Source organism: Rhinatrema bivittatum, chromosome 14 (assembly GCF_901001135.1).
Source record: "Rhinatrema bivittatum chromosome 14, aRhiBiv1.1, whole genome shotgun sequence".
NCBI classification, from domain to species: Eukaryota; Metazoa; Chordata; class Amphibia; order Gymnophiona; family Rhinatrematidae; genus Rhinatrema; species Rhinatrema bivittatum.
In genome coordinates this window covers 63,536,547-63,559,624 of record NC_042628.1, presented here as the reverse complement: position 1 = coordinate 63,559,624, position 23,078 = coordinate 63,536,547, and the positions used below count along the sequence as shown (strand labels likewise).

The 23,078-nt window shown below is 43.0% G+C and overlaps 1 protein-coding gene across 1 annotated transcript in view; it reads left to right on the top strand.

Moving 5' to 3' along the window:
• LOC115075972 (ly6/PLAUR domain-containing protein 3-like) overlaps nt 1–22,094 on the top strand; it is a 74,077-nt gene extending 51,983 nt beyond the window's left edge. Inside the window, exon 9 of the mRNA XM_029576980.1 lies at nt 21,419–22,094. Coding sequence (XP_029432840.1) covers nt 21,419–21,594 — 176 coding nt within the window. The 3' untranslated portion in view covers nt 21,595–22,094. The remainder of the gene's footprint in view (nt 1–21,418) is intronic.
• Nucleotides 22,095–23,078: the final 984 nt, after the last annotated feature.

Genomic DNA, 23,078 nt, shown 5'->3' with positions numbered 1-23,078 from the left:
CATGCTTCTTTCTGCCATGCCTCAGTGCCAAGTGTTGCAATAAACAGAGAGAGGGTAATATTATAACTCTACATGCCGGGGTAACATTTTATTTATTTATTTGAACATCAAAGATCACAACGGTTTACAAAAGTAACACAACAGGATTAATATAGATTATATAATATAGAACTTCTATTGTTTTCTAAAACATGTTGACTCAAGGTCTGAGACAGTAGTTTGTGATATATGAGTTCTATTTAGGTGGTTTTCACATATTAGTCAGTGAGTTGTTTTAAAATACTTTACATCTCTCATTACTTGTTGTTCAATCTTCTAATATTATCTATGTCCTTGATAGTGTAATTTTCTGCATATTGATATTTTAAGTTAGATCATATGCATTTTTGAAGAGCTAGGTTTTCAGCTCACGTTTTAAACTTTCTTTCTGATATCAAGCATAATGTCTCAGAGAATTTCACAACTTTGAGCCTGCTATGGAAAGCATTCGGTCTCTTATTTGCGTTAGATGTATACTCTGCTTTGTGGGCACAGTTAATAGTCCTTTGTTTTGCGATCTTAGTGTTCGCTGCAGGGTGTATGGTTGAAGTGTCACGCCTATTAAGCAAGGGTTTATGGTGGGGGTTGATATTAAAAATGAGTGTTACAGCTACAATAATAGAAAGGAAGAGAACCTTTTGAGAACACTTACATCTATTCCAATTTTTCTCAACTGATGACATAGCAGAGTATGGTCCACAGTGTCAAAGGCTGCTGTTAATCGATTAGCACCAGAATATAAATTTCATCATCGCCAAATCCCTGTAGTCAGGATCCATTAAAGATATGAGTAAAATTTCTGTTAAGCAATTTGTTTTCTAAATCTAAATTGGTTTGTATTTAGAATATCATTGTCTTCTAGGTGGTTTTCCAGTTGAGATAACACTGCTTTCTCTAGAACTATTGAAATAAAAGGCAAGTTGGATATTGGTTGATAATTGTCCCAATCGCCAATTCTACCACTTTTTTTTTTTTATTTTTTAGGATTGGTTTTATCATGGCTTGTTTAGACCCATGTGGGACTAATCCTTTTTTTTTTTTAATTTTTAATTTATAACTTTTCCAATAATATAGACATTTATACATGTCAAAGAAAATACAGGGTTAGCAATAATTTCTAATATTATTACATTTTTCAAAAGGAGAATTTTCCTCAAATTTGTAGAAAATTTCTAACGTAACATAATTTTCATAATCAAAACAAACTTTTGCATTTTGCTCCCTGATGTACTTATATATTAACATGGGGGGATCCAATTTACTTAGAGCAATATTAAACAGAAACCAAGTCAATTCAATACAAGTTGAGAGTAAGACAGTTAATCTATATTACTGCTGATTCACTTTTTATCCTTATTTTTTTATTTATTTATTTAACACTTTTTTATACCGACCTTCATAGTAATAACCATATCGGATCGGTTTACATTTAACAAGGGTATAACTGTAGCATAACTAAAGAAAATTAAACAAAAGAAATGAATAAGGCAAGTTACATTCAACAAGGGTAAAGAACTTGGAAGCTTATATAGCTGGAAGGAAGTAAAGGTGGAAATAATTAAGAAATACAATAGAGGATACGGGTTAAAGCTTAAGAGTGCTTTAACCTAGAGGTGCCCTGTCTCTAAAGACCTGTCTCTAAAGACCATTGATGATTTTGCAGAAAATCATCTGCAGATGATTTTGCAGAAAATTCTCTAATTGTATGGGATCATAAAACACGTATTTATTTCCTTCCACTCTCATCATGCATTTACATGGAAACCTCAGAATTATCTGGGCTCCATGTTCTCTAGCTCGAGGTATCAATAATAGGAACTTCTTTCTTCTCCTTTGAGTATCTTTAGATACGTTTATTTATTTATTTATTTGTTTAACACTTTTTATATACCGGCATTCGTAGGACACATCATGTCGGTTCACAAGTAACTGAGAAAGGAAATTACAATGAACGAGGATAAAGGGCTAACTGGATAATAACTGGATAATATACGATACTGGATAAAATACGAAAGTACAAGGAGAGAGAGTCAACGAGCAGAGATACAAATTTGTTGAACGAAATGGGATTTGATTATCCATGTTAAGTTTAGAAATGCATAAACAATGTTAAGGAGGCGTGTGCACTTATGAACTTAGCATATGAACTTATTTACAGTATAAAGGAGGCATGTGCACTTATGTACAATTAAATGCAGGGGCAGGGGGGTAGGGAGCGAGGGAGCGAGGAGGGAAAAGGAGAGGAGGGGGTGGAGGGAACAAGGGTACATTAAAGCAATGGTACTTTCAAGGAAAGGTTGCTAAGGGGTGGGTGGAGGGGAGGCTGCGGGGCGCTAGGGAGGGTGTGGGGGAGGGAGCAGGGGGGGTACTGGGATAGTATAGGGGAGGTCAGGGAGAAGGTATGTAGGCTGAGCGGGAGCTGAAATGGTTCAAAGAAGGACAATGACTAGGATTGAGAGGAGCTGGGGTATGCCTGTTTAAAGAGCCATGTCTTGATTCCTTTTTTGAAATGGCTCAGGGACGGTTCTAAGCGGAGTTTAGCAGGAAGGGAGTTCCAGAGGGTGGGACCCGCAATGGAGAAGGCTCTGTCCCTGGTAGTAGTAAGGTGCCCAATTTTGAGTGAGGGGGTTTGGAGGGTGCCAGCAAGGGAGTTTCTAGTGGGGCGATCAGCTTGACGGAACTGTGGCATATCTTCAATCCAGGGGGAGTTGTTTTTGTATAATGTGTTATGGAGGATGGTAAGTGTTTTGTATTGGGAACGGAAGGTAATGGGGAGCCAATGGAGATCTTGTAGTATGGGAGTGATATGATCAGTTTTTCTGGTGTTTGTTAAGATTCTAGCCATAGCATTTTGAAGGATTTGAAGGGGTTTAATAGTGGAGGCTGGGAGGCCTATGAGAAGGGAGTTGCAATAGTCGAGTTTAGATAGTATGGTGGTTTGCATAACAGTGCGGAAGTCGTGGGCGTGGAGGAGGGGCTTCAGTTTTTTGAGGGTTTGAAGTTTATAGAAACCCCCTTTTAGCAGTGATTTAATGTGGGATTTGAAGCTTAGTTGATTGTCTAGGGAAACTCCTAAATCTCTGACACTGGACGGTAGTGTGTGAGCTTGTGAGGCGTTTTGAATCATTTGGTGGATCGAGTCGATTGGTTGATTTGTTAGGATAAGGATTTCAGTTTTGGAGGCGTTGAGTGCAAGGTGGAGATTGGAGAGGAGAGAATTGATGGATGTCAGACAAATTTCCCAGTACTGCAGGGTTTCATTGAGGGATTTCCGAATGGGAATAAGTATTTGTACGTCGTCTGCATATAAGAAAAATTTTAGTCCTAGTTTAGAGAGTAAGTGGCAGAGTGGGAGTAGATATATATTGAAACATAGAAACATAGAAACATAGAAATGACGGCAGAAGAAGACCAAATGGCCCATCTAGTCTGCCCAGCAAGCTTCACACATTTTTTTCTCTCATACTTATCATTTTCTCTTAACTCTTGGTTCTATTTCCCTTCCACCCCCACCATTAATGTAGAGAGCAGTGATGGAGCTGCATCCAAGTGAAATACCTAGCTTGATTAGTTAGGGGTGGTAGGGGTAGTAACTGCTGCAATAAGCAAGCTACACCCATGTTTATTCCCTTTACCCAGACTATGTCATACAGCCCCTATTGGTTGTTTTTCTTCTCTCCTGCCGTTGAAGCGGAGAGCCATGCTGGTTATGCATTGAAAGTGAAGTATCAGGCCCTTTTGGTTTAGGGTAGTAACCGCCGTAACAAGCCAGCTACTCCCTGCTCTGTGAGTGCGAATCCTTTTTTTTTTTTTTTCTTCTCCCCTGCAGTTGAAGCTATTCTGGATATGCGTGAAGCCTCAGCTTTTCTTATTCCCCTGCTGTTGAAGCAGAGAGCTATGCTGGATATGCATCGAAAGCGAAGTATCAGGCACATTTGGTTTGGGGTAGTAACCGCCGTAATAAGCCAGCTACTCCCCGCTTTGTGAGTGCGAACCCTCTTTTCTTCTCCCCTGCCGTTGAAGCAGAGAACTATGCTGTATATGCTTGGAAAGTGAAGTATTAGGCTTATTTGGTTTGGGGTAGTAACCGCCGTAACAAGCCAGCTACTCCCCTCTTTGTGATATCAAATCCTTTTTTCCACATTTCCTCTTGCCGTTGAAGCTTAGAGCAATGTTGGAGTCACAGTAATCATCTGTATGTTTATTTAATAAGGGTATTGTCTCCGGGCAGTAGCCATCGTTCTGGTGAGCCACCCACTCTACATTGGCGGTCTCTTGACTTTATGGATCCACAGTGTTTATCCCACGCCCCTTTGAAGTCCCTCACAGTTCTGGTCTTCACCACTTCCTCCGGAAGGGCATTCCAGGCATCCACCACCCTCTCCGTGAAGAAATACTTCCTGACATTGGTTCTGAATCTTCCTCCCTGGAGCTTCAAATCGTGACCCCTGGTTCTGCTGATTTTCTTCCTACGGAAAAGGTTTTGTCGTTGTCTTTGGATCATTAAAACCTTTCAAGTATCTGAAAGTCCTGTATCATATCACCTCTGCTCCTCCTCTCCTCCAGGGTGTACATATTTAGATTCTTCAATCTCTCCTCGTAAGTCATCCGATGAAGATCCTCCACCTTCCTGGTCGCCCTTCTCTGTTACCGCTTCCATCTTGTCTTTGTCTTTTTGAAGATATGGTCTCCAGAACTGAACACAGTACTCCAGGTGAGGCCTCACCAAGGACCTGTACAGGGGAATAATCACTTCCCTTTTCTTACTCGATATTCCTCTCTCTATGCAGCCCAGCATTCTTCTGGCTTTTGCTATCGCCTTGTCGCATTGTTTCGCAGACTTCATATCATTAGATACTATCACCCCAAGGTCCCTCTCCTGCTCCGTGCACATCAGCCTTCCCCCCCCCATCGAATACATTTCATTCGGATTTCCACTCCCCATATGCATGACTTTGCATTTCTTTGCATTGAATCTCAGCTGCCATGTCTTCGACCACTCTTCCAGTTTCCTTAGATCCCGTCTCATTCTCTCCACTCCTTCCGGCGTGTCCACTCTGTTGCAGATCTTAGTGTCATCCGCAAAAAGACAAACCTTACCTTCAATCCCGTCCGCAATGTCGCTCACAAAGATATTGAACAGGACCGGTCCCAACACCGATCCTTGCGGTACACCACTTATAACCGCTCTCTCCTCAGAGAAGGTTCCATTTACCATCACACATTGTCTTCTGTCCGTCAACCAATTTGCAATCCAGGTCACCACATCGGCACTCACTCCCAAGCTTCTTGTTTTATTCACCAGTCTCCTGTGCGGAACCGTATCAAAAGCTTTGCTGAAATCCAAGTATATGATATCGAGTGCTCTTCCTTGATCCAATTCCTTGGTTACCCAGTCAAAAAAGTCAATCAGATTTGTCTGACAGGATCTTCCCCTGGTGAATCCATGTTGCCTCTGGTCCATCGATTCTCCGGACTGTAGATTGTTCACTATTCTCTCTTTCAGCAGTGACTCCATTACTTTTCCCACCACCGAAGTGAGGCTAACTGGTCTGTAGTTCCAGCCTCCTCCCTGTTGCCACTCTTGTGAAGCGGGACCACCACCGCTTTTCTCCAATCACTCGGCACCACTCCCGTTTCTAGGGATCTATTGAACAGGTCACACAGTGGAGCCGCCAGAACATCTCTGAGCTCCCTCAATATCCTTGGATGAATACCATCAGGCCCCATGGCTTTGTCCACTTTCAGGTTCTTTAGCTCTTCCCACACTTTTTCTACTGTGAAGGATTTTCATCTATTCCACTTCCCTCCAGTTCTTGTTGTGTAGAGATGGTCCCTTCTCCAGGGTCTTCTTTAGTGAACACAGAGCTGAAGTATTCGTTTAATATTTCTGCCATTTCTTCGTCACTCTCCACACATTGATCATTACCACCTTTCAATTTTGCTATACCACTTTGGACCTTTCTCTTTTCGCTGATGTATCTGAAAAATGTTTTGTCACCATTTTTTATCTCCTTGGCAATCCTCTCTTCCGCTTGACTTTTTGCCAACTTGATTAATTTCTTTGTCTCCCTCAGTTGATTCAAATATGCTTCTTTGTGCTCCTCCCTTTGGGATCTTTTATATATCTTGAATGCTGTTCTTTTAGCTTTAATTTTGTCAGCCACCTGCTTTGAGAACCAGATAGGTTTCAGTTTCCTTTTGCTTTTCTTTACATTTCTAACATATAGAGCAGTTGCCTTGGTGATTGCTCCTTTTAGATTGGTCCACTGCTGATCCACATCTCTCTCGTTCTCCCATCCTTTTAGTTCTTCCTCCAGGTACTTACCCATTTCCTCAAAGTCTGTGTTTTTGAACTGTAAAACTCGGGTCTTTGTGGTTCTTTTCCCTATTCTTTTATTGATATTAAACCATACCGTTTGATGGTCACTGCTGCTGAGGTGGGCTCCCACCTGGACATCTGAGACATTATCTGCATTAGTGAGCACTAAGTCGAGTATAGCTCCTTCTCTCGTGGGTTCCAACACCATTTGTTTGAACAAAGATTCTTGCATGGCATCCACTATCGCTCTACTATTTTTAGTTTCTGCAGATGGGATTATCCAGTCTACATCTGGCATATTAAAGTCACCCACGATCACCACTTCTCCCTTCTTACCTATCTTATGGATGTCTTCAACCAGCTCTCTGTCCAGCTCTTCCTTTTGGTTTGGAGGCCTGTAAACCACTCCAATATAAATGGATGCTCCGTCATCTTTTTTTAGGTCGAGCCATAGAGCTTCTTCCTTACCCCAAATTCCTTGTAGCTCAGTTGCTTGGATGTTTTGTCTGACATAAAGAGCCACACCTCCCCCTTTTCTATCCTTTCTGTCCTTCCTTAACAAGTTGTAGCCTGGTATTGTTGTATCCCATTCATGAGATTCTGTGAACCATGTTTCTGTTATAGCAACAATGTCTAATTCTGCCTCAGCCATTAGGGCCTGCAGATCTGGGATTTTATTTCCCAAACTATGAGCATTTGTGGTCATTACCTTCCAGGTACTCTCTTTAAGGTTATTGCATTTCCTGGACTCCTTATAAGATATTAGTTGAGATTTGTTATTCACTTCACTCTTTCTTTTTGTAGTTGTGCCACTGTTGACAGAGTTATTCCTCTCAATTAGATTTTTCTTTTGAGTATGGATCCTGAAATACTGCATGCATTGTGTTTTTTCCCTCTTTTCTGGTAACACTTCAATGTTTTTCTCATGAACTTCTTCAGTTTTTAATATAGAGAAGGCTTGTTCTTTTTGCATTTGGTACTTGGTGTGTCTCCTCATCACAGGTCTAATTCTACCAGATCCCACTGTATTCCTGGATTTTAAAGGGTTTCTTAATGACCTGTTTGAGTGGGGGGGGTATACCTGTTGACTGCTCTTCTGTCAAGATGGGTGACTGTGGGTCCTTCCTGAGCCTAATGAATTTCCTTTTCTTGACTCCTGGTTTTTCTGTGATATTGGGGAATTATATTCTGAGTAATGCAATGTGGGTGTAGTATTTTTAATTGAAGCTAATTGATTTTTAAATGTCAGTCAACTCCTTTTTCAGGGAAGAGAGTTGTGCACAAATTGGGCAAGCTTTAAGTTTCCAGATGCTTTCCCTCAAAATAAAGGCTCCATAGCAGTTACATTGGATAGTCCTCATCCTGGTAATTTATGATTTGTATGTCCTTGACTGTTACCAAATGTACTAATTTATGTCGCTGCCAATGGCAAGTTAGGCAGTCTTTATTAGAAAACAAGCCCAGGGGGTAGGGTGGGTGGGAGTTAAAACAGTTAAGAGCCTGGACTAGCTGGGTAAAGCAGGGCACTTCTGGACGGTTATCTTTGCTTTTTGGTCAATTGTTTTAAAAAACAGTCTTTATGCCCCAATATTTTAGTTTGAATAGATTATTTCTGCCAGCTAACCCAAAACAGAGAGATTATAACAGTTTACAAGCTGGAGAGAGTTTTTGTTGGGGGGGGGGGGGTTTCTAACTTTGTGCAACAAACAGCAATTTAACTTACTAGGAAAATTATTATCTTACTTAAAGAAAGTTAAAACAGTCAGGAATTAGGCACAGAGGCTTTCTGCACAAATACAAAGCAGCAAGCCCTGTGCAAGCAAACAGCAAATGAACTTACTGGAATAATTTCTTACTATAAAGAAATGAAACACACTATGAATAGGCACAGAAGCTTTCTACACAACTTCAGGGGGGTGGACGATAAAGAGGAGCCTTGTGGTACGCCTTGTGTGAGGGGAATGTGAGCGGATTCGAAATTATCAAGCTTGACTAAGTACTTTCTGTGGTCAAGGTATGAGGAGAACCAGGATAGGGCTGTATTTGAGATGCCTATCTCCGCTAAGCGTGATATTAGGATTTGATGGTTCACGGTATCGAAGGCGGCTGAGATATCAAGAAGGGCAAGTATATAGGATTGGCAGTGGTCCATGCCTTTGAGGATGGTGTCTGTTATTGCAAGTAGGAGTTTTTCGGTGCTTCGGTCTTGACGAAAGCCATATTGAGCGGGATGTAAGATATTGTTTTCTTCTAGGAAATCGGTGAGTTGCATGTTAACCACTTTCTCCATGATTTTGGATATCAAAGGCAGATTGGAAATGGGCCTGTAGTTTACAGGGTCAGTGTGGTCGAGGGTGGGTTTTTTTAGTAGTGGCTTCACGATGGCAAGTTTAAGTGGGTCGGGGACTTTCCCGGCGGTAATGGAGCAGTTTATAATATCTGCTATTGGTTTTGCAATGGCAGAAGGAATGGTGAGGAGAATTTTTGATGGGATGGCGTCTGCGATATGGGTGGCCGGTTGCATCTTTTTTGTATGGATTCAACTTCCTTCAAGGAGGTGAGGTCAAGGGAGCCGAGATTAGTTTTATTGTCGATAGGTAGTGGGTCTGTGGGGGCAGGATTGGAGGGGAGCCGAGTTAGAATTTTGGAGATTTTATTTTTAAAGTAGTCTGCTAGTTTCTCACATTTCTCTATGCTATTTTCTTCTTGGGAAGAAGGAAAGGGAGACTTTGTGAGATCTGCAACGAAGGAGAATAAGGCGTTTGGATTGAATTTATAGCTATGTATTTTTGCTGCATAGAAGTCACGTTTGGCGTGGAGAGTTGCTTGTCGGTATGTATGCAATGTATGTTTGTAGGCCATTTTGTGTGTGGGTGTAGGTTGTTTGCGCCAGGTACGTTCCTTGGATCTGAGGTCTTGCTTCAGTTTTCTTAGTTCATTGGTGTACCATGGCTTTCTCTCGGTACGTGTAGGGGTTATTATTTTGTGGATAGTGGGGCAAAGGTCATTGGCTATGTTGGAGATGGACTTATCCCATGACAGTAGAGCGGTATCTGGGTTAGTTAGGTCGAGGTTTTCACTTACTTTGCTGAAGGCTAGGGAGAGTTTCTCAGAAGGACATGGTTTACGGAAAGAAATCATTTTTTTATGTGAGCTTGAGATCGGTGTGTTGGTAATGATGGTGAGGTGGGCATTGATGAGAAAGTGGTCGGACCAGGGGATGGGGGTGGTGATAGGTGCATGGGGTACTGTAATGCTTGTGTTAACAAAAAGGAGGTCGAGTGTGTGACCAGCTTTATGTGTAGGCTCGGAGATTAGTTGTCTGAAGCCCAGGGCTTTGAGGGTGACAAGTAGAGTTTCACAAGCAGGCGTCGTGGGGTGGGTATCTACATGGAGATTGAAATCTCCGAGTATCACTGCGGTGTATCTGGCTTTAAGTTGTCGGTGATGTATTCAATGAGGGGGGATGGGGTCCTGTTCAAGTATACCGGGGGGGGGGGGGGGGGGGCATAGACAAGGCAGACCTGCAGGGATTTGGATTTAAAAAGACCAATTTCGAGTCTTCAGGGGGGGGGGGGGGAGCTGGTTTGTAGTTTGAGGTTAAGGTGTTTCTTGGTAGCTAGGAGTATGCCTCCTCCTCTTTTTTTGGGCCTTGGGATGGAGAAAATGTCATATGTCTGTGTTGGGAGTTGATTGATGAAAACATGGTCTGAATTCTTTAGCCAGGATTCTGTGATGGCACAGATACGTCCGGATAAATCCAGATTTTCTGGTTTAAGTAGAGAGTAGAACGATTTTGCAGGAATTTTTTCATTATTATATCTCTATCCCTTGATGTTAAGCATTTAACCAACATTGTTCCTCTTCCTTCCACCTGCTGTTGCTGTGAAGTTTCCAGAAACTCAGTGATGTTTAAAATATTTTCTCTAACCGTCTCTTGGTTTCCCAAATCTTCTTTTATTGGTGCAACAAAATATGCTTTACTTAAGCCAGGCAATTCTTCATTTGGAATTTTTAATATGTCTTTCATGTAATTCTTAAATTGTTCTAATGGTGATATCATATGGCATTTTGGAAAGTTAATTACTCTGATGTTATTATTTCTTAATTCATTTTCTACCAGTTCCAATCTTTTATTTGTCAGAGATTCTCCCTTAATGATTGAATTTTGAACCAGTTCAATTTTGTTTAGTTTTTCTTCAATTCCAAATATTTTTCCATTTTGTTCAACATTAACCCTTTGTAAATTAGAAAAGGAATCTTGAGTCCCTTTCAGACTTTCTGAAATCACCATAAGTGAATTTTGAAGAGTCAAAATGGCCATCCATAGAGACTCCCATTGTTATATTTTTGGTTTCTCTCCAGCGGTTTTAAAGTAGGAAAAAATGACGGTTGCAGAACAATTTTCATATCATCAATGTCTTAGATATGCCCACCGGCAATTCTAGGATATTCCTTTCTCCTCCTACTGCTCCTTGAGTTTCGGAGGATTCCCCTCCCCCCACTAGAGTGGACGCTGTTAAACCACTCTCCATGTTAGAAACAGAGATTTCTCCTGTTAAGCCCACTTCGGATGTACTCACCGCCATCTAACGCAGTCCGTTGTGGGGGTTGGTACTGGGGCTTAACAGCCGTGGCTCCTATACGGGGGGGGATGGCGGTCAGTCGGTGCATCCTGGACTTAAGGTTGTTTCTTCCCCGCTGGCTGCGGCGTCTGCTCAACTGCCGTCCAGCGTGGGATCCTCAGGAGCTCTGCCGGTCTGGGAGTAAAAAACTCGTCAATTGAAGGTCTGTTAACATCAGGCGGACAGGGGCAAACCGAAGAATACTCCCTTATCCTGTGGGCCCTTTTTGCTTCGTGTGCGGCATGTTTTCTCTCTAGGAGACAGACAGGTAACAAAGTATTTTGCCTCAATCCGCGGGAGCTCCAACTTCATGTCCTCTCAAGACGGCGCCATCGTTGGATTGATCCGGAATGGGACTAATCCTTCTGAGAGTGCGTGGTTGATTATGGGTTGTGATGGTCGAGTGATTACACTATGTACTAGTTTCAAGGAACTTGCTGGAATTGGGTCTGCTGGGTGGATTGCAGGATTAATTTAGTAATGATTTGATAATTTCAAGTTTAGTTACTCTGTCAAATGTGGTCCATTTAGCCTGTTCATGTCTTTTCTTCAGTTCTTTTGTTAGTGTGCAGGTGGAGAATTGTATTTTTAGACTATTGATTTTATCTAACAAAGACGTGGCATATTCATTGCAGACATTCTTTGAGAAGTAGTAATTACTTGAGATGGAGGAAGACAGGTCTTTGAGTGTTTAACGAATTTGAAGAGCAATTTGGAATGAAATATTACCCTGTGGATCTGTTTAGCATAGTAGTCTGTTTTTTTTGTTTTTTTGTTTTTGCTTTATTGATTAGTTCACGGTATTTCATTGAGAGGGATTGTATTTTCCTAAGGATTCTACAGTTGGCCTTTCCGCCATTAGAAAATAAGAACATAATAATTGCCCTACTGGGTCAAACCAAAGGTCGATCAAACCCAGTATCCTGTTTCCAACAATGGCCAATCCAAGTCACAAGTACCTGGCAAGTATTCAACATTAAATAAATCTGAAACTACTATTGCTTATTAATTAATAGCAGTTTATGGATTTTTCCTCGAGGAACTTATCCAAGTTCCAGAGGTGGCAAGGCAGCAACTGGGTGCTGAAAGCTGGGGCAAAATGGATGGGGCATCGGGTCAAGCCCCTCGCACGAACCTACTCCTAGAAACATAGATGCATGCAGAGAGCTAGGCTGATCATCCCATCCAATGTAGCTAAGCTGATCAGCCTATCAAATGTAGATCTTGGCTGGCCAAGATAGCACTTGCTTGAAAATGGTGGTGAAATTGTAGTCGCCCAGTTGGAGTTCTGATGCTAGCATATGAAAGAGGACTGTGTAGTCACCTAAGGAGAGGGGGCCTTGACAGATCTGGAGCAGTTCTGTTGCTATGGAAGATGTACGGCCAGGTTCATCGAAGATCATAGAAAACTCTGATAACAAGCTGTCCAGATCTCCCAGAAGCAGGTCTTCTCTCTTCCAGCGAGAGAAAGCCCAAGCTAGAGCAGAATCCCCTAACAGAGACAGGATATATGTGACCTTGACTCAATCTGATGGAAAGAGAGTCCCTTGTAATTCAAACTGCATCTGGCATTGGTTCAGGAAGCATCTACAATTCTTGGGATTGCCGTCCTATCTCAAAGGTGGAGGCAGATGGAGCATGGGAGTAGCAGGTCATGCAGAGGGTGCAGGAGTGGACGCTGTGGGAGGTAGAGCAGTGGAATGGTAAGCCTCATCCGAGGGAACCTGAAATTAAGAACAACTACACAGAAAAAGGTAGAAATCAAGCTCAGTGGCAGGAAGAAGAGTGTACAAAAGAACACAGCTGTAAAGTGATACAAAATAATCACTGATTGAACATTTATTTATTGTTGAACAATCACATTAAATTTTCTTTGAACACCCCCTCTTGTCCAACCTGTTTGTCCCAGCAGCACTGTATCGTTAAGCAAGAGAGACAATGTTACACATACACAGAAAAGAAAGTCATCCCGTCCTCTGGGCCAAGAATGATAACCTTCCCCCCCCCCACACACACACACAGAAAATAACTCACACCTTAGGACTCTGAGATTTGGGAAAATGGCACTCGAGTTAGCCCCAGCAAGAAATATTTTAGGGATCCTCAGGAGAGAGTCAAACACCCTAAGAAAGGGTTACATATAGGACTGATTGGGTGAAGTAAAGGAGATGTGTCTTCTGTTGGACTATTTGGTTAGTTTGAGTGATGTTGGATTGCTCAAAAATTATAGATTTCCTGTGATGGTTTTTGAACTGTTTAACTATAGCCAGCACTTTGTGCCAACAAGTGACAGAAATATGGAATATATAAGAATTTTGAACCTCTCTTCAAAGTCAGCATACTGTAAGAAAGGATATATTTATAAGAACATAAGAAAATGCCATACTGGGTCAGACCAAGGGTCCATGAAGCCCAGCATCCTGTTTCCAACAGTGGCCAATCCAGGCCATAAGAACCTGGCAAGTACCCAAAAACTAAGTCTATTCCATGTAACCATTGCTAATGGCAGTGGCTATTCTCTAAGTGAACTAATAGCAGGTAATGGACTTCTCCTCCAAGAACTTATCCAATCCTTTTTTAAACACAGCTATACTAACTGCACGAACCACATTCTCTGGCAACAAATTCCAGAGTTAATTGTGCGTTGAGTAAAAAAAGAACTTCTCCGATTAGTTTTAAATGTGCCCCATGCTAACTTCATGGAAGTGTCCCCTAGTCTTTCTACTATCCGAAAGAGTAATAACCGATTCACATCCACCCGTTCTAGACCTCTCATGATTTTAAACACCTCTATCATATCCCCCCCTCAGTCGTCTCTTCTCCAAGCTGAAAAGTCCTAACCTCTTTAGTCTTTCCTCATAGGGGAGTTGTTCCATTCCCCTTATCATTTTGGTAGCCCTTCTCTGTACCTTCTCCATCGCAATTATATCTTTTTTGAGATGCGGCGACCAGAATTGTACACAGTATTCAAGGTGCGGTCTCACCATGGAGCGATACAGAGGCATTATGACATTTTCCATTTTATTCATCATTCCTTTTCTAATAATTCCCAACATTCTGTTTGCTTTTTTGACTGCCGCAGCACACTGAACCGACGATTTCAATGTGTTATCCACTATGACACCTAGATCTCTTTCTTGGGTTGTAGCACCTAATATGGAACCCAACATCGTGTAATTATAGCATGGGTTATTTTTCCCTATATGCATCACCTTGCACTTATCCACATTAAATTTCATCTGCCATTTGGATGCCCAATTTTCCAGTCTCACAAGGTCTTCCTGCAATTTATCACAATCTGCTTGTGATTTAACTACTCTGAACAATTTTGTGTCATCTGCAAATTTGATTATCTCACTCGTCGTATTTCTTTCCAGATCATTTATAAATATATTGAACAGTAAGGGTCCCAATACAGATCCCTGAGGCACTCCACTGTCCACTCCCTTCCACTGAGAAAATTGCCCATTTAATCCTACTCTCTGTTTCCTGTCTTTTAGCCAGTTTGCAATCCACGAAAGGACATCGCCACCTATCCCATGACTTTTTACTTTTCCTAGAAGCCTCTCATGAGGAACTTTGTCAAACGCCTTCTGAAAATCCAAGTATACTATATCTACCGGTTCACCTTTATCCACATGTTTATTAACTCCTTCAAAAAAGTGAAGCAGATTTGTGAGGCAAGACTTGCCCTGGGTAAAGCCATGCTGACTTTGTTCCATTAAACCATGTCTTTCTATATGTTCTGTGATTTTGATGTTTAGAACACTTTCCACTATTTTTCCTGGCACTGAAGTCAGGCTAAGCGGTCTGTAGTTTCCCGGATCGCCCCTGGAGCCCTTTTTAAATATTGGGGTTACATTTGCTATCCTCCAGTCTTCAGGTACAGTGGATGATTTTAATGATAAGTTACAAATTTTTACTAATAGGTCTGAAATTTCATTTTTTAGTTCCTTCAGAACTCTGGGGTGTATACCATCCGGTCCAGGTGATTTACTACTCTTCAGTTTGTCAATCAGGCCTAGCACATCTTCTAGGTTCACCGTGATTTGATTCAGTCCATCTGAATCATTACCCATGAAAACCTTCTCCATTTCGGGTACCTCCCCAACATCCTCTTCAGTAAACACCGAAGCAAAGAAATCATTTAATCTTTCCGCGATGGCCTTATCTTCTCTAAGTGCCCCTTTAACCCCTCGATCATCTAACGGTCCAACTGACTCCCTCACAGGCTTTCTGCTTCGGATATATTTAAAAAAGTTTTTACTGTGAGTTTTTGCTTCTACAGCCAACTTCTTTTCAAATTCTCTCTTAGCCTGTCTTATCAATGTCTTACATTTAACTTGCCAATGTTTATGCTTTATCCTATTTTCTTCTGTTGGATCCTTCTTCCAATTTTTGAATGAAGATCTTTTGGCTAAAATAGCTTCTTTCACCTCCCCTTTTAACCATGCCGGTAATCGTTTTGCCTTCTTTCCACCTTTCTTAATGTGTGGAATACATCTGGATTGTGCTTCTAGAATGGTATTTTTTAACAATGACCACGCCTCTTGGACATTTTTTACTTTTGTAGCTGCTCCTTTCAGTTTTTTTCTAACAATTTTTCTCATTTTATCAAAGTTTCCCTTTTGAAAGTTTAGCACGAGAGCCTTGGATTTGCACACTGTTCCTTTTCTAGTCATTAAATCAAATTTGATCATATTATGATCACTATTGCCAAGCGGCCCCACCACCGTTACCTCTCTCACCAAGTCCTGTGCTCCACTGAGAATTAGATCTAAAATTGCTCCCTCTCTCGTCGGTTCCTGAACCAATTGCTCCATAAAGCTATCATTTATTCCATCCAGGAACGTTATCTCTCTAGCGTGACCCGATGATACATTTACCCAGTCTATATTGGGGTAATTGAAGTCTCCCATTATTACTGTACTACCAATTTGGTTAGCTTCCCTAATTTCTCTTAGCATTTCACTGTCCATCTCACCATCTTGACCAGGTGGACGGTAGTATACCCCTATCACTGTAGTCTTCCCTGATACACAAGGGATTTCTACCCATAAAGATTCAATTTTGTATTTAGTCTCATGCAGGATGTTTATCCTGTTGGACTCTACGCCATCCCGGACATAAAGCGCCACACCTCCTCCCGACTGCTCCTCTCTGTCATTGCGATATAATTTGTACCCCGGTATAGCACTGTCCCATTGGTTATCCTCTTTCCACCATGTCTCTGAGATGCCAATTAAGTCTATGTCATCATTTACTGCTATACATTCTAATTCTCCCATCTTACTTCTTAGACTTCTGGCATTAGCATACAAACATTTCAAAGTTTGTTTTTTGTTTGTATTTTTATTCTGCTTTTTAATTGATAGGGATAAGTTAGAATTTTTTAGCTCAGGTGAGTTTTTAGTTACAGGCACTTGGACTACTTTTCTAATTATTGGAACCTCACTGTCGGGATGCCCTAATTCTAATGCATCATTAGTATCCTTTAAAGATACATCTCTCCGAACCATGCGCTGCTGAGCGACTGTCGGCTTTCCCCTTTGTTCTAGTTTAAAAGCTGCTCTATCTCCTTTTTAAAGGTTAGCGCCAGCAGTCTGGTTCCACCCTGGTTAAGGTGGAGCCCATCCCTTCGGAAGAGACTCCCCCTTCCCCAAAAGGTTCCCCAGTTCCTAACAAAACTGAATCCCTCTTCCTTGCACCATCGTCTCATCCACGCATTGAGACTCCGGAGCTCTGCCTGCCTCTGGTGACCTGCGCGTGGAACAGGGAGCATTTCAGAGAATGCTACCCTGGAGGTTCTGGATTTAATCTTTCTACCTAAGAGCCTAAATTTGGCTTCCAGAACCTCCCTCCCACATTTTCCTATGTCGTTGGTGCCCACGTGTACCACGACAGCCGGCTCCTCCCCAGCACTGTCTAAAATTCTATCTAGGTGACGCGTGAGGTCCGCCACCTTCGCACCAGGTAGGCATGTTACCAGGCGATCCTCACGCCCACCCGCCACCCAGCTATCTACATTCCTAATAATCGAATCACCAACTATGACGGCCGACCTAACCCTTCCCTCCTGGGCAGTAGGCCTTGGGGAGATATCCTCAGTGCGAAAGGACAATGCATCACCTAGAGAGCAGGTCCTTGCTACAGGATCCTTTCCTGCTACACCTGGTTGGTGCTCTCCCATTATGAGACCTTCTTCCTCCAAGGCAGCACCAGGGCTGCCAGTCTGAAGTTGGGACTGGACTACTATGTCCCTGAAGGTCTCATCTATATACCTCTCTGTCTCCCTCAGCTCCTCCAGGTCTGCCACTCTAGCCTCCAGAGATCGGACTCGTTCTCTGAGAGCCAGGAGCTCACTTCAAAATGGATTAATTATAAGTTTTTTCATTCTGAAGCAGGAGTTCTGCAAAAAATGCAAATGGTGTCACAGTTGTGAGCCCCTGTGCTGTGGCATGGCTGATGCAGCCTAGTAGGTGAACCTACGCTGACAGCTGGCAGATATGCCCCGTTGCTGGGACTGAACTGGACCTTCACCTATACCAGCCCTGTTCCCCACAGGTTGAGCCTTTGGGTTCTAGGGGCTGGCAGGACTTAGGTGAGAGTCCCCGAGGGCAGTCAGAAAGAGAATGTCCAAAGATGGGCTGAAGTCAGGGCAGGCAACAATTAGACGGTTACAGGGTACAGGTTGAGGGTAAGGGCAGGCGGCGAGCAAGGAGTAGTCTGATTCTGTAGCAGGGGACAGTCAAGAGAGTGTCTGGGTCCATAGCCTAGGTCAATACCAGGTGGCAGGCAAGAGAAGGACCAGGTAAATGACCATATCACCCCTGTCCTCAAACACTGGCTACCAATCACTTCTCGGATATTATACAAGACCCTCACGCTCATCCATAAAGCATTACACAACCAAAACATGAACTGGTTCAAGGAGTCCCTAACTTTTTGCTCCTCTGCCAGACCCACAAGGAACCAACATTTGGCTACACTGCACACACCGTCTCCTAAACTTACCAAGCTTATTTCCACAAAAAACCGTGCCCTCTCCATAGCTGGCCCTTCCCTATGGAACAAAATGCCCTCCACCCTCCGCCAGGAACCTTGCCCGAAAACCTTCAAACAGAACCTCAAGACCTGGCTTTTCAAACAGGCTTACACATGAACTTTCTCTCCCCCATCTCCCATAGCCCCAGTTCCTTAGTCTCCCGCTACCCCAGTCCACCCGTCTGGCTCCTCCCCCCCATCCCCTGTTACAGTTTCCCTGCCTCACTCTCCCTTTTTGCTTCCCTATGTCTTAATCCTTTTTTTCAGCCTCCCCTCCTAACAGCCCTCCCTTGCCACCCTTAATAACCTGATCCAGTCTTCCTCAGCTAATAGCTGAGGAAGGTCGTCATGACATGACATGACATGATTATGGTTATTTTTTCAGTTCCTTGTTTGCCTGTTCACTGCATTCTGTTTTCATGTAAACCGGTGAGATGTTCCCAACGATCGTTGGTATAAAAAAATTGTTAAATAAATAAATAAAGAGGGCAAGGTTGGAATAAGGCAGGCTGCATCAGGAACAAGGCAGGCAGGAACAGGATTACAGCAAGAGCAGGAACACGGCAGGATCAGGAACACAGCTATTTGCAGGAGGACCATTTGCTGAGACATCTGCTAGGTGTGCAGCTGGGTTTAAATAGCCAGCTGCATGATGCCCTCAGTGTGCACCAGCAGAACCAGTTCCCACCGTGCAGCCTTTAAGACACAACATGTGGTACACACACATGCCCTGAGAAGCTCTGTGCAGAAGAAGCATGGCAGCGTCTTTGCCTCATGAGGAGCTGCAGCATCCTGGGGTGAGTGCAGCTGGGTGTGGGACCGTCCCGTGGCCGCCCAAATATTAAAAGTGAAATAACTGATATGTACTTCCAAGAATGCATCGTAATAACCTGTATGGAGCAATAGTTACAACCCTAAACAGCAGTGGTAGAACAGATTCGGGCTTCCAGAAAGGCTGGGGTGACTGGCATGAAGGGGCCACGTTAATGGAGAGGCTGAATCTCTCTTCACCACAGCATCACTAACCTTGATGACTGGAAGGATTAATACTAAACTTTATAGTAAGACATAGGAGGAGGATTTGGAGCTTTGCTTAAGTACTGATTTTGTAAAATTCAGAGTTGACGTTGGCATGGCTTTAAATCACCTATAAGTAGAGGTGGTGGAGGCCACCACTGTGATAAACTTTGGGCATAGTTGGGACAGATGTGGTGAGCAGAGGTGGAAAAAGGGTTGAGAGGACAAGAAAAACACATGGGAGAGGGGAGAGGTGGTGTTGGGCTGCAAATGGGAATATTTTTATGCATTTACCCACAATGGAGAAATCTCAACTGGGCAGATTGGATGGAAAATGTTAGTCTTCATCTGTCGTCATTTGCTTTGCTACTCAGTGCTGGTGGTCAAATATTTGGCATTTGAAAGGTCTTTTTGTGTCCACTTGGAATACAGAGTCTGGCCTACCAGTGGGGAGGGCTGCAGGCCTGCACTGTGGCAAGTTTAATCTATACTTGGGATAGATGTAGAGGGGTGTGGTGGCACTGGTGGGAGGTGGGTTGAGATGTCCAGTGTAAGACATGGAGGAAGGGCAGCTGCTCTTGGTTTGCCTAGGGGAATTTGTACATTCACCTACCCAGAATGGTAAAAAAGAGAATTTTAGCTGGACAGACTGAATGGATCAATTGGTCTTTATCTGGCATCATTTACTATGTTACTCTGTTACCTTTTGGCAAAATTTTTTCGTTTATATAGGTTTTGTTTTTTAGATTTTAACCTACACTTTTCCAAATCCAAGCTTAAGATAAGTTACAAATTCAGGTAAAGTGGGTAGGTCCCTGTAATTTTCAAACTGACGCACGGACGCACATTGGCACATGTGCACCGGTGTGTGCCCCGGAACACGGTGATTTTATAAATTGCGTGCATGCTATAAAATATACAAGGCGCGCTCCTATGTGTGCCTAATTTTAAATGCGTGTGTGCCAGGCTGCGGAAATGCCGCTTTTACTATGTAAATCATGGAATTGTAAAAGGGGTGCTCGTCCGTGCCATTGCCAGTTTCACCAGTTCGCCCAATTATGAGTTAGGTCCTCCAAACACCCCTGGTTTACGAGCCTGCACTCCCCACAGTTACCCTAGACACTTTAAACCCTCTGAAACAGTTTTTTTTTAAACTTACACCTCCTCCTTAGCAGAAGTAAATGTGCGCAGCAGTGGACCTGGGCGCGTGCCCATCTCTTGCTTCCACCCAGACCACTCCCACACCCTTCCCCTTTTTGAGACTTTATGAGATGCGAGCTCACTTGAAAGCCTGATTTGTGTGCACATCCCCTAATTGATGCGCGTGCTGGGCTTTTCAAATTGACCTTTAAATTTGTACCTGGGGTGTCAGAAGAAGTGGCAGTGTGAGAGTCAGGATTTGAATGTTGACATCTTTTGGTACTCAGCCTGCTGCTCTAACAACTAGGCTACTTTTCAGCATTTGCTCATTATGGGGCAGATTTTAAAAAGGTTATGCGTGTATATTACGCATGTAACCCTTTTAAACCCACTCCTGAGCGCACCGAGCCTATTTTGCATAGGCCCGGCGACGCACGCAAGCCCCGGGATGCGTGTATGTCCCGGGGCTTGAAAAAAGGGGTGGGGAATGGGCGGGACCGAGGCCTCCGGCACACCGGCCATGCCGGGGATCGCTTGCCAGCACTCAGCCGTGCTGGGGGATACGCCTGCCCAAAGGCAGGCGCAACTTAGAAAATAAAGGTAGGGGGGTGATTTAGGTGGGGCGGGTTAGGGAGGGGAAGGTGGGGGGGAGTGGTGGAAGGAAAGTTCCCTCTGAGGCCGTTCCGATTTTGGAGCAGCCTCGGAGGGAATGGGGAAAGCCATCGGGGCTCCCTAGAGCTCGGCGCGTGCAAGGTGCACAAGCGTGCACCCCCCTGTGCGCGCCGACCCTGGATTTTATAACATGTGCACGGATGTTATAAAATCAGATGTAGATTTGTGCACGCCGGGTTGCGTGCACAAATCTACACCCGCTCGTAGCTACTAAAATCTGGCCCTATATTTTGCATATAGATGCACAAAAATATGGGACTTATGATTAAAAAGTAGGGGTTGATTACATAGAGTTATACTTGATTCTGTAAAGTGATTTAGATTTTCTATATTTCTGTTCCCATCCTGAGCCATCCAGACCTCATAAATAAGGCTCTGTATCCCAGTGCAAGAGGGTATAGCTCTGTATCCCTGTGCTCATAACCCCTGAACCATCCAGTGCAAGAGGGTAAGGCTCTGTATCCCTGTGCTCATAACCCGTGAACCAAGAGGGTAAGGCTCTGTATCCCTGTGCCGGGCCCTGGAAGTCTGATGAAACTATGATGTTATTTTCTTGCAGATAATACTTCCAAATTGCTGTACGTCAAGACCTGCGTCCATGAATTCAGTTGTCTCACCAGGTTCTCTACAAGTGATCGATTTGGGATGATCAGTGAGCAAAGCTCCTGCTGCTCTGAAATACTTTGTAACGGGTCCATCACTAATGCTACAACAACCTCAGAACCCAACTCCTAAGCTCCTTGCTTATTTATGTTTCTCCTGTCCTTGACGTTAGGATTTCAGATGGTCACAGTGGCTCCTTAATTTAGACCTCCCATTCACTTAGGACCTAGTACTGAGTCTGCTCCATAACTGTCCACTTTTTAGGGTCCTAAATTTAGGATCCTAGTGAAAATAGGTTCTTAAATTTAGGGTCTCAGCCCTAATCAATTTTCAAAGGGGCCAATTTCTGTCCTAAATTTAGTCTCTTAACCCCTTTGAAGAATGACCCTCTAATAAAAATAGTTTTCTAAATTTAGGTGCTTAGCTGTAGTCCATTTTCTAAAGAGTTAATTTACAGGGTCATTTTTCAAATCGTCTTAGGTCCTTAGTGCAGGGGTTAGGACCCTAATGCCCGTAATAACACCATAACACCTGAGATAAATAATGCATAGTGAGATGCGTATGCAAAATTTTCCCATATGGAGGAGTGTGAAGTAAATTAAAATGACGGCTGCTTACTGTTGCATATAATAGCATAATGTATGATATTGTGGGTTTTTAACGCCTGAAATAACTACACCTTTTTTCCTGGCATTATACCCAAAACAGGATTTGCACTAAAAATCACAAATCACATTTCAGACAGAGAGAGAGTGTGCCTCTGCAGAGGCACACATATTAGTCAACTTTCTATACCACTGTAAGAGGGGCATCTAGTAACTCAGGGTGAGGTTTGGGGAAACACTTTTACATGCACAGTCAGAGGTACGAACAGCACAGAACACATCAGTAAAGATTTGGAGTGATGTAAGGTATACAAAGATGAGATTTGTACATTGTACTCTTGACCTAGCTTGATGCACTCTCTACCTACCTAGTGCCCCCCAAAACCTAGGCCACCACCACAACCTCACCCCGAGTTACTAGTGCCCCTCTTACTGTGGTATAATACAGTGATATAAATAGTTTATTTATATGAGAGCCTTGTAAAGAGTCTTGCTCTCTCTCTCCCCACATTGCAGTATCTCATCACAGGCTCTCATTTTGCTATAAATATAGCAAAATGATAAATCTAGCTCTTAGCTTCCTAACTGCCAAATGTAGTCTCGTAAACCCTTTGAAAATTGACCCCTTAGGCCCTGATTTTCAAAGCTATTTCCATGCATAAAACTTGTTCATATGCGTATTAATGGCTATTTTAAAATTGACCCAGGCTCGGTGCACAAACAAATGTGCACATAACTCGGATTCTTGTGCTCTTTTTTGTGGACAGGGTGGTGGTGGTGGGCAGACTCACTTGGAACTTACATGCAGACTTTTTAATTTGAAAAAGGTTTGAGTACAAATTCCCCTGTGCCTCGACAGAGCAGGTGTAACTTCATGCATGTGAATTTGTGCGCAGACTGCGGCACTGATGCATGAATGTTAAAAGCGGATTCAAGCACGTAAGCTTGTTTTGAAAATGATAAAAGTCTGTGAATATAAGGTACATGAAGACCTTACCCCCCTCCCCAACC